Source organism: Ochotona princeps, chromosome 4, assembly GCF_030435755.1.
Source record: "Ochotona princeps isolate mOchPri1 chromosome 4, mOchPri1.hap1, whole genome shotgun sequence".
Taxonomy (NCBI): domain Eukaryota; kingdom Metazoa; phylum Chordata; class Mammalia; order Lagomorpha; family Ochotonidae; genus Ochotona; species Ochotona princeps.
This window is the reverse complement of record NC_080835.1, coordinates 47465478-47480691: the sequence shown is the minus strand read 5'-3', so window position 1 is coordinate 47480691 and position 15214 is coordinate 47465478. Positions and strand designations below refer to the sequence as shown.

Sequence of the window (15214 nt, the reverse complement as noted above, 5' to 3'; positions counted from 1 at the left end):
CTGCCTGTCTGTAGCCAGTCCTCATGAGGTAAAGGTCCCTTCTTCCACGGAAGGTGGCCCTGTCAGCCACTCGCTAATGCCACCATTGTTCTTTGATTCCTGTAAGAGAAAAAGAATCTTAAAAGTCATTGACTTGGGCCCGGTGGCATGGCCTAGCGGCTAAAGTCCTCGCCTTCAACGCCCCAGGATCCCATATGGGCGCCGGTTCTAATCCCGGCAGCTCCACTTCCCATCCGGCTCCCTGCTTGTGGCCTGGGAAAGCAGTCGAGGACGGCCCAAAGCTTTGGGACCCTGCACCCATGTGGGAGACCCGGAAGAGGTTCCAGGTTCCCGGCTTCGGATCGGCGCGCACCAGCCCGTTGCGGCTCACTTGGGGAGTGAATCATCGGATGGAAGATCTTCCTCTCTGTCTCGCCGCCTCTGTAATAAACTGAATAAATCTTTAAAAAAAAAAAGTCATTGACTTGAGGCTGGCATTGTGGTACGGTAGGCTAAGCCACCATTTGTGACACTGTATCCGAGCCCTGGTTCTAGTCCTGGCTGTTCTACTTCCAGTCTAACTTCCTGGTACCATGCCTCAGAAGGCAGCCAGGAGCCTCTTCCAGGTTTCCCACATGGGTGCAGAGAGGCCCAAGGAGTCGGGCCATCCTCTGCTGCTTCCATAGGCCTTAAACAGGAAGCTGGTTGGGGAGTGGAACAGCCAGGACATAAGCCTGCACCCATATGGGACGCTGGTGCTCAAAAGTGGAGGATTAGCCTATTGAACCACAGTGCCAACCTCTCTTTTTTTTTTAAAGTCACTGGTTTAAAGTCACTGATTTGTCCCAGATGTCCTTACATCACAACACTGACAGTATGATTGCTCCTGGCAATGTAGTTGCTTGATGACTCACCTAGTGTGTCTTTCCTCAGTAAATATGCCAATGTTTTGCATGTTGAAAATGCAATTGTGCATACAACTATGTTTAAGCCTACTCAGGGACACAGGGCCTAGTAAAGCACCGTGCCCAACACCATGGATCAGGGTGCCACTAAAATGGAGAGCCTCATACCGTCTCCTTCCTCCGCTCCCCAAAAGCCTGTGCTGAACACTGTGTAGTCTGTAAGCTTCTGAAGTTAAGTGCAAAATGCTGGGTGTGTCCCTTTTTTCTAGGAAAGGAGCTGTGGGTTTTACCATCCTCACAGGGGTGTGGCCCTGGGAGTTCTAACAGCCATGTAAGGAGTCCCCAAGAAGCCCCTTCTCCACCATCCTGCTTTACCTGGTCCTCAGAGCTTGCTGGCTAGGGCGAGTTCTTGTCCCTGTGATGTGTTCATACACTCGGCCTTCTGGGTGCAGCTTCCTCTGGCAGGGTCTGTGGTGGCTTCACGTGGAGGGGTCTCCGGGTCAGCTCCTTGGCAGTCCCCATCACTACAGTTTGCACTCTATCCTGTTTATTGTCCTCTCTCTGCTGGATGTTACAAGATCTTGCTCCTAAACCCAAAATCCATTTGTTACGTTAGAGGTCATTTAACAGGATTATTCTTTGGAAAGCAGAGAGAAAGTTTCCATCTTTTGGTTCACTCCCTGAAATGCCCGCCATGGTCCTAGGCCCCAGGCTGAAGCTAGGAGCTGGGACCCCAGTGCAGGTCTCCCATGTGGGTGGCAGAGAGCCAATTATCTGAGCCATTTCCTCTGCCTCCTGGGGTCTCATCAGCAGTAAGGTGGGGTAACCAGGCACTTCAGTGTGGAACATGGGCACCGCAACACTCATCTTGGAATGACTCTTGATGTCAGATCATGGTGTAGTAAGGGGCACCAATCTGTCTGTAAGCTCCTAGTATTGTTCTCTTTTTCCAAAGAGAAATACTGTTTTGTTAACCGTTCCTGGCCATTTTGTTTTTGAGTAAAGTGAATTATCAGACACCCTGATTTGGAGTTGGGGAAGACTTGTTTTTTCAGAGAATTGGTGGGGGTAACCGGTAAAGCTGCCCCCGTGAATGGGCATCCAGAATGGGCACTGGTTTATGTCTAGCTGTTCCATTACTGATCCAACTCCCTGCTAATGGTCTGGGAAAAGTAGGAGATAATGTGTCAGGTGCTTGGGTCCTGCCAACCTTGAGAGAGACCTGGACGAAGCTCCTCCTGGCCTGACTGGCCTCAAGGCCTTATGGGGAGTGAATCAGTGAATGGAAGATCTGTCTCCTTTCTCTGCCCACAATTACAGAAGCTTCTCCTTGATCACAGAGAGACCTGGAGGCTGGAGTTGGGCCACAGGTTAAGTCACTGCTTCTGATGCTGCCATCCTATGGTGGAGTGCCACTTTGCTACCCAGATACTGTGTTTCCAATCCAGCTCCCGACTCAGGTGTCTGGGAAGGAAGCAGAAGATGGACCAGGTGCTTGGGCCCCTGCCATCCAGGAGGGAGACTAGAATGAAATTCCAGGTACCTGGCTTCAGCCTGGCCCAGACCTGGCCCAGACCTGGCAGTTGTGGTCTTTTGGAGAGTAAACCACTGGATGTTTACTACCTCTCCTCTCCTCTGCCTTTCAAATAAAATAATTTTATATATATATAGATATAGATATATTAAGCTAGTGGGAAAATAAGCTTTAAGAAACTGAATTAGGGGTCCAGCATTATTATTCAGTTGGCTAATCCCATATGCTAGGATCCCATAAGGGTACCAGTCCATGTCTAGCTGTTCCACTTCCCACACAGCTGCCTGCTTAAGGCCTGGGAAAGCAGCAGAGAATGGCCCAAATCCTTGGGACCTGCATCCACGTAGGAGACCAGGATCCTGGTTTTAGAATGGCTCAGCTCCAGCTGCTGGGGCCACCTGGGGAGTGAACCAGTACAAAAAGAAAGACAACTCTGAAAAGCTACAAACCGAATCCTGTTCCAGTCAAGCCAGGGAGGAGAGCATCCTGCTGGTAGCCAGCAATCTATCTGGCCACCCTGAGACCAGGAGCAGTGGCATCTCACTGTAACAGAAGGGAATGGATGTGTGCTGGCTTCATGATGGGCCCAGCTGGACTGACCGTCAAAGCTTTAGTACCCAGGCCCAGTGCAGTGGCTAAATCTTCACCTTACATGTGTTGGGATCGCCTATGGGCGGGCACTGGTTCATATCCCAGCCGCTCCACTTCCCATCCAGCTCCCTGTGTGTGGCCTGGGAAAGGAGTGGAAGATGGCCTAAAGCCTTGAGATCCTGCACCTGCATAGGAGGTCCGGAAGAAGCTCCTGGCTCCTGGTTCCTGGCTTTGAACCAGCTCAGCTCCAGCCATTGCGGACACTTGGGGAGTGAACCAGCGGATGGAGGATCTTTCTGTCTCTTCTGTAAATCTGACTTTCCAATAAAATTAAAAAAAAGCTTTAGTGCCCAGCAGAGCTGATAGCAAACACATGTGGTCCAGCTAACTCTGACATTCAGGAGAGGCTAGCAGCACGTTTGCCCGGGTGCTTGCCCTTGATTACAGCCCTGGCCCACACATAGTTCTGAACAATTCATTTCTGCTAGTTAACTGTGGTGGACCACATTGCATGTAGCCCTGGGGAGAGCAGTCCTTCAGGCAGCCAGGCAATAGGTCAGTAGCTTCAAATGAGGCCCTCCAGTGGGCCTCAGGGTGGGTGGGGTCTAGGAACCATTACTGCAGTGTTAACCCTGCTAGCTTGCCTGCCCCAGGCACGCAGACATCAGGTGGTAAATCAGGCAACTCTGGGCCCCAAGAACCTAACCTAGGAACCTGTGTCTAGGGCGTCCTTCACACAGCTCTGCCAGCTGCCTTTGGCTCTGTTCTTCCTGGGCCTTGCTGTAAACTTAGGACAGGTGTGAGGCAGCCCCTGGAGATGCTGCTCCCAGCCCACTGAGACTCACACTTCTCAGCTCCTGGCACAGAAGCATGGGGAAGCCTGCAGACTGCTGCGGGCAACTGAACGCTGTATCTCCTCCTAGTTACAACCTGTGTGCGGGGCAAGGGGCAGGGGGCATCAGTGTTATAGTGGAACATGGTAAGCCTCCACCTAAGACATCCAATATGCATGCACGTTTAAGTTCTGGCTGCTTCACTTCTGGCCCAGCTCCATAGTAACAGCCTAGGAAAAACAGTGGAAGATGGTTCAAGTGCTTGGGCCCCTGCACTAATATGGGAAACCAGGAAGAAGTTCCTGACTCCTGGCTTCAGCCTAGTCCAGGCCCAGCCATTATGGCCATCTAGGAAGTGAACCAGTAGGTAGAAGATTCTGTCTCTCCCTAACTCTTTCAAATTAAACAGATCTTAAAAATTATACACACACACACACACACACACACACACAACTGAGCGGCATTCAGTCATGCCAACTTGGACCTGCTGGACAGCAGGGCCTGACAGGCCTTGTTCAACGACCAGTTTCTGTGCTGCTCAGAGGGCATTTTGACTGTCATCTAGAGCCAACTCAGGGCTTCCAAGAACAAAAAGAAGAGTCCTATCAGCAGAGATTAGCTGAGAAAGACACATTCAACAGGAGGACAGATTCCCTACCCAGAGATCAGCCCCTTGTCCCTGTCTCCTTGGACTTAAGGGCAACCATGAAAATCTGCCACCTGGCTTTCTCACAATCTCCCATTGACCGGGACAGTACTCCCAAGTATCCCGGTGCCCCCAGTGGGGACCCCCCGACACCCTGCGCACACCTGGCTTCCCAGGCCGTGGCTCAGGGCCACGTCTCCTCCAGTACCTCCACTCGGGCTGGCAGAGGGCGGCCTGCTTCCTAGGCTTCTCGAGGAAGACAGGCTCCGTGTTGACTGCACTGTTAACCATCATGGTCTGGGGAAGTGACATCTCCAGATCCACATGCAAATCCTCTTCTTCAGTAGAGGAGGAGGAGGAAGAGGAGGACGAGGAGGAAGAAGCTGCGACTGAAACCCGCACTGCTGCTGTCTTCTCTTTAGGACTGCCCAGGGGCAACAGCTGGGCGGCAGACATGAGCTCGGACTCAGCAAGTTCTCTGGCTGTGGCCTCTGAGCGTCCGGTTAGAGGCCACCAGGTGGGGCCACCCAGAGGTGAGCAGCAGAGGCCACCCTGGCACAGCAGCTGGCAGCAGGTGTGAGGGGGGATGGCAGGACAATGGGCCTGTGTGCCCAGAGGAAGCCCGCTGGCGCTGCATCCGGTGGCTGGCCCCAGCAGAGGGCAGCAGGGGGTCCAGAGCAGGGGCCGGGGGTGCAGCCGCTCCACAGCCTTCTTCCAGACAGCTGGGGACACTGGTCTGAGCCCACCTCCAGGCACTTTAGCTGTCATGCCATTCCAGAAGAGAACAGCAACTTCTTCCTTTGATGCTAAGGCAAAGAAAGAGTGACAGTTTGTTCCAAGTCCCCCTTTTTTATGGTGAAGTGAGGGTTGTCTTGTCCCCAAAGGCAGAGTCTCAGCCACCTGTCTATGTGTCTCCTATCCCCCAAAAGCCTACCCTCCAAGAATTTCCCCAGGTTAGGTTTGCATTTCTTACAACCCCTCACCAAGGGCCTGTGCTTCCTGGACCATGAGGTGACCCAGAAAAGCCAATCACCCCCATCAAACCAAACTGCTCAGTGAGGGCCGACACTGTGGCTTAGCAGGTAAAGCCAATGCCTGTGGCACTGGTATCCCATATGGGCACTGTTTTACGTTCCAGCTGTTCCACTTCCCATCCAGCTCCCTGCTAATTGCCTGGGAAAGCAATGGAGGATGGCCCAAAGCCTTGGGACCTTGCATTCACATGGGAGACCTAGAGGAAGCTCCTGGCTCTGAATCACCACAGCTCCAGCTGTTCAAGCCATTTGGGGAGTGAACAAGCAGAAGGAGAAATCTCTCTGCCATTCAAATTATTTTTGTTGTTGTTGTTGCTAATGTGCTCAGTGAAAGCCTCTTTGTCCCCTGGGACACGCATAGGCCTGGCTGGCCCTGAGATGAGGATCCTGGCTTCTAGAGGACTTGGTCCTGTGTTCCTGTGTGACCCCAGGATCACCCACTCTGCCATAAATGGGGACCTGCTAGTTAAGATCACTTGCCCTGATTTTTTTTTTTTTAAGAATAGTCTGAAAGATATGATTTGCTTGCCTATGTCAGCCCTAGGATTAAGCAATAAGTTGTCGGGATACGGATCCTTAATGCTCCCAGAGAGTCCCTAAGCTGTAGAGAAACCCCCAGCCCCCTCCCCCCTCTGGCCCAGCTCTTCCTGGGACAGAGCAAGCACAGCAGCTTTCTTACCACTCTGGGTGTCTGTCGTATCCAAGCCCAGCAGAACGGTGCCGGGGCCATATCGCTGCTGCTTGGGCCCCCACGGTGCCAGCACCTTGTCTCCAGTCCTCAGAGTGCATTCCACAGACGGTGGGAGCAGAATCACGTCTTCTTCTGAGACCACACTCAGCCACGGGGCTGGCAGCTTCGGGCCTGTGACAAGGGGAACCTCAAATTCCACAAGCAGAGTGCCCTGCTGCAGCTGGTGGAAAGAAAACACCCAGGCTTAGATGTGGCACTGGGCAGGGGCACTGTGGGGGCTGGCAAGGGGCACGGAGGGTGAGCCACTTGGAACACCCACATCCCATACTGGGATACCAGGTTGATGGCGGATCCAGCTACCCGCTGATTCACCTGCGTGGCAGTTAATGATGCCCATACTTGGATTCTTGCTCCTCCCCACCCCGCCCCCACATGCAGAGCCTGATGAGCTGCTGGCTCCTGTTTTCAGTCTGATTCAGTCCTGGATGTTGCAGACACTGGGGGAGCAGGTAGAGTGCTGCCCATCATGCCAGCTTCCCATATGGATGCATGTTCTAGTCCCATCTGTTCCACTTCTGATCCAGCTTCCTGCTATTGGTCTGGGAAAACAGTGGAGAAAGATTCCAGTCCTTGGTTCCCTGTGGGAGAATTGGGTGAAACTCCTGGCTCCTAGCTTTGCACTGGCCCAGGGCTGGTCATTACACCATCTGGGAAGTGAATCAGTGGATGCAAGACTTCCTCTGTACTTTGCTTTTCAAATAAATAAATAAACAAATCTGAAAGGAGGGGAGAAAGGGAGGGAGGAGGGAATGGTGGAAGGAGGGGGAGAGAGACAATAGGGAAGAGAAGTGTGGCATAGCAAGCTAAGCCTCTGCTTGCGATGCTGGCATCCCATATAGGCACTGGTTCTAGTCTCAGCTGCTCCACTTCTGACTGTGCCCATGTGGAAGACTCAAAAGAAGCTCCTGGCTCCTGGCTTCAGACTGGTCCAGCTCCTGCCATTGTAACCATTTGGGGAGAAAACCAGTAGCTGGAAGATTCTCTATGTCTCCTTTTCTCTCTGTAAATTTGCCTTTCAAATAAGTTTTTAAAACAATCTTAAAAAGTGGCGGGGGGGCGGACAACATGGGCCAAGGTGCTCAGCACAGCAGTTATGATGCTGCTTAGAGTACCAATACTCCTTATTGGAGTGCCTGGGTTCAAGTCCCAGGTCCACTTTTGTTTTTCAGGTCCACTTTTAAGTTTAGTTTCATGTGCACCTGGGAGACAGCAGGTGATGGTTCGAGTACCTGGGTTCCTGCCACCCACATGGCAGTCTGGAGTCCCCAGCTCTTTGGCTCAGCCTGACCCAGCTATGGTTGTTACAAACACTAGGGTGTGAGCCTGCGAAAGGAACATCTGTCAAGGCAGGAAGGGTCAGGTCACCCAGTTCCCCACAAGCAGAAGATGGCCCTAAGTCTCCTTTACAAACCGTGAGAACCCTAGAAAGAGGAGAGCGGCAGGCAGACCCAGCCAGCCGCAGCACTGTGGTTCTTCTCTCCATCTCTTCCCACCCTTGGGGGCTGTGGTGATCACTTCCCCCTTTCCCCTTCTGCTCTCTTCCTTTTCCTATTTCGTTTTCCTCCCACTGAAATTTTGGCCTGCAGTTCCCCAGCGGAACCTGGATCCTTAGAGTCTTTTTCCAATGCACTCTCTCTTCCTCCTGACACTCCCAGAAGTTCTGTTCCCATGGCTGGCTGGTGACTCACCCACAGAGCCCACATGGCCAGGAGTGATGGTGGAGAAAGCCAGAGCCAAGTAAGGGAAGAGCATAGAAGAGTAGTACATGTACCTAAGCTGGTCTGAGTGCAGTAACTGTATTTGAGCACAAGTCGCAACATTTTAAAATATATATATATATTTACTGTTCCTGACCCAGTGGGCCTCCACCTTGCGGCACTGGCATTCTATAAGGGTGCTGTTGTGAGTCGTGCTTCCCTTCTGATTCAGCTCCCTGCTAATGTGCCTGAGGAAGCAGCATAAGATGCTCAGGTCCTTGGGCTCCTGCACTCACATGGGAGACCCAGAAACGAGCTCCTGGCTTCGGTTTAGCTTAGCTTTGGCCATTACAGCCATTTGGGGAGTGAACCAGCAGATGGGAGACCTCTCTTTGTAAATCTGTCTTTCCAATAAAAATAAACAAAATCTTTAAAAATATTTTTATTTATTTCAAAAGCAGAAAGAGGCAGGGAAAGAAAGAAATGGAAGTTAAAGAAGGAGAGAGAGAGATGGTCTGTCTGCCAGATAATTTGCCAAAATGCCTCCAACAGCCAGGCCTGAGCGAAGCTGAAGCCAGGAGCCTGCAACTTCACCTAGGTCTCCTAGCAGGTGGGCAGGGCCCCAAGTACTTGAGCCATCACCTGCTGTCCTGCAGGAACAAACTGTCAGGAAGCCGGACTGGAAGCAGAGTTTGGTTTCCTCTGCAGGGTGGGGAACTTTTCCAGCTAACTGAAAGTCCAGGATGGGGAAAACTAATGTGACTTCTCAAAAAAGTATGATAGCATTTCCAAACAAAAATCAAAATTGTATTATAATTTTTGAAAGTTCACATTTAGCATTCTCTCCATGGAGCCACACAGTCTACACAGTCCTAACAAATTATACGCTGATATTAAACATTCACTCCTATAGCTTGGCCATGGACAGTCAGGGCCCATCCAAGAAATTAAACTGCCAGACACACCAGCTAAGGCACTTTGGGTGAAATGGGGCTGCCTAGAGGAGGGTGCCAGAGAGAGGCTGGGAGCCAGGAACTCACCTCTGGAGCATCCTTTATCTGAGCCCAGTAATAGAAGCCATCTGGTTCCCTCCTGGCCAGGACCCGATCAGCCGTATCTCCAGCTTTAGCCAGGCGGCCTGGCTGCTGCCATGCTGGGTCAGCAATGTGCACACATGGGTGACAGGATGCACATCTGAAAGAAAGCAAAGAGAATTAGGGGTGGAGAACAGCAAGCCCTAGAAAGTACAAAGATCAGAGCCAGTGCTGTGATCTAGTGTGCTGAGCTGCTGCCTGCAATACCAGCATCTCCTAGGGGTGCCAGCTAGAGTCCTGGCTGCTCCACTTCCAATCCAGCTCCCTGCTAATGCACCTAACAAGATGGCCCAGGTACTAGAGCCCCTGCCACACGTCGGAGACCTGGATGAGGTTTAGTCTCCTGATTTCAGCCCTGGCCGTTGTGGCCTTTTGCGGGAGTGTAACAGCAAATGGTCAATCTGTGTGTATGTGTATGTGTAACCATGCCTTCTCAATAAACAAATCTTTATAAAACATGAAGAGCCACATCTCAGTCAGATCTGAGAAGTGTCACGATGTGTGTGACACATACCAGAGTATGTGGGACAAAAATCCAGAGAAGGTAGAAATCTATGACTCTGGTTTGATGAGGTCAACTTCTGGGGAGGGGTACAGAGAGGGGATGGCATTGGGACCCCTCCTCTGCAGGTGGGGGGAACTGTTTCCAGCTAACTGAAAGTCCATTTGCCTGGATACAGACATGCTCCTGTATGCTTGGCCTGGAACAATATTCCAGGAAAGGGCGCTGGTAAGGCAGATCCTAAGGTGTGTCTGACTGCAGGGCAGCGTGTGGACGCCAGGATGGCAGCTGACACAGCAAACTCAGGCCAGCAGGGATGAGGCCCTGTCACAGAAGGAGCTGTCCAGTGGGCCACGGGACACAGAAGTCAGCTTTGTTCTGGGAAGTTGTGTGGGCAGGGCCAGCTGCCTGGGGTTCTTATTGAGTCGGGGTTTGGGTTGACTTTGTGGGCAAGGCTGAAAACAAAGATGCCCAACTCTGGGCTTGAATGAGTTGGTCCACACAGGTGAATTGAGACAAGGGAGTGACTCAGAACCACTGAAGCTGGCAAGCCCGTGCCTGGGCAGATGAAACTGAGCCCACTGGGCCCACACTGCACACCCGCTGCAGACACCCAATGGGGCCAGCCCTTGGGAACTTCCTGGGACAGGTGAGGCTGCCTGGGGTCTCTGAGCTAGGGAGGGGGTGGGGCAGGGAGGAGGGGAAGGGCCTGGACAGCCTACCTTAGTTGTTGGTTGCAGGGGCTCTAATACCACACATGGGGCCACAGCAGTTTCCTAGTTAGTGTTAAAGCTGCTAGAAATGCCAAAAGTGCTCCCCTCTGTCTGTTCTCTGGCCAGTCAGCCAGCTGTGACATTTCCCTGCTGAGCGACTCAGTGGGAACAAGCCAGATCAACCCTGAAGTCACTCTGAGTAGCTTCAGCTCCTCACTTGCATACACTGGCAGGCCCAGTAGCAACAAGCACCCCTCCAGGGAAAAAAGGAGCAGCATCAAAGCACAAAGCAAGGGGTGGGCCGCCTGCCTGGGGCGGAGACAGTACCTTGTGAGGAGGCTGTGCCTGCTGAGCCAGGGTGCCGGGAGGGCACACGGGCAGGTGAAGGTGAGGTCCCAGGGGTGCGCAACACAGTCCCAGCCGGGAGCCTGCAGAGTGGTGGCCACACTGCAGTACTTGGGCACAGGTGCTCCTGGCCCCGGGGAGTCCATGGAGGGCGAAGAATCACCTGGGAGTGAGCAAGGCCGCGGTTACCTCAGCAGCCGCCCATAGGCCTTCAGAGGGCGCCCCGGAAGGCAGGTCCCAGTACCCACCGCCAAAGCTTCTTCTAGATCAGCTCAGGAAAGGGCCGGGCAGGGGGAATGGGAGGGTGAGGGGGTGATGGAATATGCTCAAGGAGCTACAGCTGTCCTCCAAGAGGACCCAGCTGCAGATACTTCTGGGGCCACGGCCACCCACCCACGCAAACTCAGGAGGGAATGCATGTGAAGCATGTGGCGCGATTTTCTTCCTCCTGCCTCCACCCCAGTCACAGTGACTCCTGCCGTTAAAACGGTTCTGCCCCCTCCCCCACTTCCGGCCCTGCCGCCTACAGGACTAACGGTGGCCCAGGGCCTGGCCTCCTTGACCTGAGCAGGCCAGGAGCCGCAGACAGGAGTTAAAGGTCCAGCTCACTGATGCCCTCCCAGAGTCTGTTACAGCCCAAGTCTACAAACTGACCCCAAAGGGACTCACCCACAGCCTCAAACTCCTGACCACCACCTCCGCCTCAGGGCCCCTTCTGACCGTTGGTGCCAAGGGCTTCAAGCCAACTGATTTCCGGCTACTAAGCAGGTTGCCATGGACGCGAGCCAGCAGGGAACGCTGTGGGGCCAGCGAGCGCACTGAGCATGTGCAGAGGAAACAAATAAGGGGGAGGGGCACGCCCTCCATCTTTCTGTATGAGGAAGATGGGGGCAGAGAAAGAAGGCCAAACGCGGCCTCAAACCCCACGAGCATAGGCGGCCCCACTGTGGGTAGAGTCAGGATCTGGCTCACATTGGGAAGCCAAGGACCCCAGGGGTGCAGAGACCCCTGTAGGCTGTTGCTCTGCCTTAACGCTGGGCAGGCAGGGGGCTGGCTGGGAGACTCAAAGAACTTGGCTGCAACTGAGAACAAAATGTCACCAAGTGGGGGCGTGCTTAGAGTAGGACTCCAGTGAGGAGCAGAGTCCACCTTTGAGGTCCTGTGTGGGGGTGTCGTGTGTGAACCCTGGGTTCTGCCGTGTTTCTAACCTGTGTGGGAGGAGGCCGATAGCCTGGGGTGGCTGAGAGTTCCTGAGCTGGTGTGGTGCCTGGCAGGAGGCTCTGTGGAGAAGCCCCACACTCACAGTGAGTCTCAAGGTGACAACTAGGAACCAGTGTTCCTCTCGTGTGTAACAAAGTTGAAGGAGCTTCTGAAAGCCACTGAAGCTGTCTCCAGACACAGATCTGAAGAAAGCAGGTTCTGAGTGATGGTGTTGAGCTTGCCTGTCGTGAGCACCCAATAAGCTTTTATTGATTTGCCAAATCAGATGGGTTCTGCATGACCCAAAGTCTCTGAATGACTGCTTTTGCAGAGCCTATATCTGCAGCCCAAAGAACAACTATCCCCAGATCATATGCCTGAAGACTGAACAATTTAGCATGCCAAGTTAGATTACAAGACCAAGAACCCTCAGGCAATGAAAGGATTATTCAATGAAGTGGAGAAAAGGAGAATGTTCCAGGTTATTCAGGAAGGAGGAGAGAAGGAAGCATTTGCAAGGCCATGATAATTCTTTTAGGAGTCCTGGGAAAATCGGGATGCGGATTTTTGAGTTGGGGACAGAGTGCAGGGAATTTTGAAAATCAAGCAACAAAGTAGGCAAAAGGGCATCTTCAGGTGGCTTGAGCGATGAAGTGGCACACAGTGCTCTAAGAAGGATCAGAGTGAGGGGAGCTAGTTGAGGGCAGAGCCAGGAGGCAGGAGAGGGGGCAGATAGGAGTGGACGGGACAGCACAGGAGGAGTCTTGGTGCTGTGTGCTGTGATCCAGCTGACTTGAGGCCGTTCTGGATGCTAGGAATACAGGGTGAATGACGGTCCTTGTCCCTCTACTGAAGACAGGGATGGCCAGGTCTGGTATGTAAAGATAGGATCGCAACTGCCTTGAAAGTAAGTATGCAAAATCAAGGAGCAGCCAGGACAGGATGCTAGGGTCAACTGCACAGAGATGTGACCTGCGAGTGAGTGTCACAGACCAGGTGAAGTTCTGAAGTTGGTGACAGTGGCACCTGGGGGTTTGAGAGAAGGAAGAGATGAAGCTACCTGGGAATCAAACAGATGCTATGAAGGCAGACCCAGGTCGGGGGTGGGGACTGTCTCCCAGGGGTGGAGGAAAGACCTGGCAGGTGCACACTCTCTGGCCTGAAAGAACTGGACAATGGTGATGCTGTGAATGAAACACGATGAGGTTGAGAATAATAGTACTCAGAAGTAATGGTTAGAAACACCTGTGTGTCAGGCACTGTTACTCCTAATAACACATGGGGAGCTGCTGCTCTTCTCATTTTGTGGGTGAAGAACCAAGACTGCAGCAGACATGGCTGACCGATACTTCTACTGTAGGCAATGTTTGCAGAGCCTGCTTCCTTCACCCCTAGGCCTGCACTAAACTATCCTGGGAGATCTGTCTGCAGGGACAAGGTGAGTCTGAAGTCACTTTAAATGACAACAAGGCTTTGTAAACAACTTTGGAGATGTTCTGTGATCACGACTTCTTGTCAGACCCAAATAAGTAAAAGCCACCAAACAGAAGCATCAAGGGAGATTCACTGTGAGTGTTTCACATCAAGTGTCTGCAAGGAGCCCAACCAGCCTGGGAGTGGTCATGTGTCAGAATGCACTGCTGTGGTGGGAGCCTTGTCCAGGGCTTGGTCCAAGGCCAGAGAGCCCCGGGGCACCAGCTCCCTACAGGCACTCAGAAGAAAGAAAAGCATCTGCCCAGGCTACATGAGCTAATGCTTGGTACACTTGGAGCCCAGGCAAGAAATAACCTGGTGCAGGTGAGTGGCGGGACTGTTATCTGCCGTGCAGAAAATATAGGGGAAAAACCCATTGAACGAGGTTGTGAGAGACCCCATTTTGTGAAATTGCTCTTGTTTGGAAATTCTGAATCAGACAATTCTAAAAATAGGGTCCAGTTGGCAGCTGGAGGGTGCCACGATGGAAGACCCAGTGCCTGGGCTATTCGTGGTGCTGGCTTTGTCAGGGTGCAGAAGAGACTGCAGGTGGTTGATGTACTTGATCGCTGCTCTCAGGGTTTCCACTTTGCTGAGTCGCTTCTCCAAATACTCCTCTGGCAGGTGAAGCCGGAGCTGGGCGTAGCCTTCGTTGACACACTTGACCCGCTGTCTTTCTCGCTCATTCCTTTTCCGGATGAAGGCTGGCCCGTAGGAGTAGTCACACCTTCTGTAACTTGGATAAGGCATTGGGAAAGGCAAGGGGTAGGGTTCACTGTAGTTATCCGTGATGAGGGAGTCACCGGGAAAAGGCAGCCATGGCAGCTCCTCAGAGTAAGGGGATGGCCCCGGGGTCTCAGGGCACAGGTGGAAAGGGACCATAGGGTCCAGATAGAAGGACCTGCTCAGTGGTGAGTGGGCAGAATTGGAGAAGGTGGGAAGTTTGTCTGGTGCATCAGAGTAGCTTCTATTTTCCATTATTTCCTCTTTAACCTGGAAACACAACCGAGTTCATTAATTTGGCCACATCTAAAGAAAGCAGATATGAAATACTAACTTGATTACTAGTTTCTGACCTCAGTTTCAAAATTAGATGGTGCTACAGTATTTGGTGCCTAGCGTAGTGACATAATTTTAATGGTGCATTAAAAAAGATTGAATCACCTCGTGAGAAAGCTTTTCCCATTTCTGTTAGTTTTCAATCCTTGTGACTGCAAAGAAGCCATTGACTGGTGAGAATGTGTCTTCCTCACCACTAGAATGGTTTCTGAAGCCCCTTAAGTAAAGCCCTTCACCAAACCACAAACTTTAACATCTTTCATATGACTTGTTTATCATGAACTGTACTGATTCCACACTTAGAATACTGATATAAAGTTTCCCTGAAAAATGGGAGTTGATGAAAAAGTAACAGTGCAGGTGGGACACACAGCTGCCGCTGACAGCCAAGGTGTATGCCAGGAGCTAGTCCAGGAGACACCCAGCTCACAATTTTCCCATTGCTGCCAAAGCAAACACGAACTAGGGAACTGTCGTGCCGTCTCACAGACACAGCCCCCATAGATGGTACCTGATCCGCCAGGGACAGAGCCCAAAATAAATACAGGAATTATCTGTTCCTAAATACAGAAGATTCCTTTTAGTGAACAACTCCCCAGAGACATTAAAAACATAATAGTGAATTTAGAAATTCTTACTTCTATGGAACTTATAAATAAAATAAAGAGCAACTATTTTTAGGTTTTGTGAGTTTTGTTTGCATGGAACACAAGGAAAAAGCATTATGTCCCATGAAGTCCCACACTAATGAACAGTTCTTCCTCCCGGGTAGCTCCACAGCCGTCCCGTTTTTAAAGCCCCCACTGCATTTTGCCTTTGACCACCAGGTTTCCAGGGCACTGTAGAGCACCTGGTCAC

At 52.0% G+C, this 15214-nt stretch overlaps 2 protein-coding genes across 4 annotated transcripts; both read right to left on the bottom strand.

The window, feature by feature from the left end:
- Positions 1–1267: 1267 nt before the first annotated feature.
- C4H11orf16 (chromosome 4 C11orf16 homolog) lies at positions 1268–11618 on the bottom strand. Of its 3 annotated transcripts, none has more exons than XM_012929390.3 (6): positions 11294–11618; positions 10607–10787; positions 9011–9164; positions 6202–6433; positions 4653–5294; positions 1268–1471 (listed from the first exon to the last, which is right to left on the bottom strand). In XM_012929390.3, the coding sequence occupies exons 2-6, from the start codon at positions 10768–10770 to the stop codon at positions 1311–1313; spliced, it is 1353 nt and encodes a 450-aa protein (XP_012784844.2). In that variant the 5' UTR covers positions 10771–10787; positions 11294–11618; the 3' UTR covers positions 1268–1310. The 3 variants fall into 3 exon arrangements, with proteins under 3 accessions (XP_012784844.2, XP_058519388.1, XP_058519389.1); XM_058663405.1 differs by having other exon boundaries at positions 6205–6433; XM_058663406.1 differs by having other exon boundaries at positions 1308–1471; positions 4697–5294.
- A 1724-nt stretch (positions 11619–13342) lies between these two features.
- Positions 13343–15214, bottom strand: ASCL3 (achaete-scute family bHLH transcription factor 3). The gene has a single exon (XM_058662487.1). It carries the CDS (start codon positions 14273–14275, stop codon positions 13733–13735), a length of 543 nt encoding a protein of 180 aa, XP_058518470.1. The 5' UTR covers positions 14276–15214; the 3' UTR covers positions 13343–13732.

Excerpts from the sequence above, each read along its gene's own strand:
- C4H11orf16 (XM_012929390.3), bottom strand. The coding sequence starts at position 10,770 with ATGGACTCCCCGGGGCCAGGAGCACCTGTGCCCAAGTACTGCAGTGTG. Across the intron at positions 6,434-9,010 it reads AGATAAAGGATGCTCCAGAG|CTGCAGCAGGGCACTCTGCT; the intron begins GTGAGTTCCTGG and ends TCTTTCCACCAG. Across the intron at positions 5,295-6,201 it reads TACGACAGACACCCAGAGTG|CATCAAAGGAAGAAGTTGCT; the intron begins GTAAGAAAGCTG and ends TCTTTGCCTTAG.
- ASCL3 (XM_058662487.1), bottom strand. The coding sequence starts at position 14,275 with ATGGAAAATAGAAGCTACTCTGATGCACCAGACAAACTTCCCACCTTC.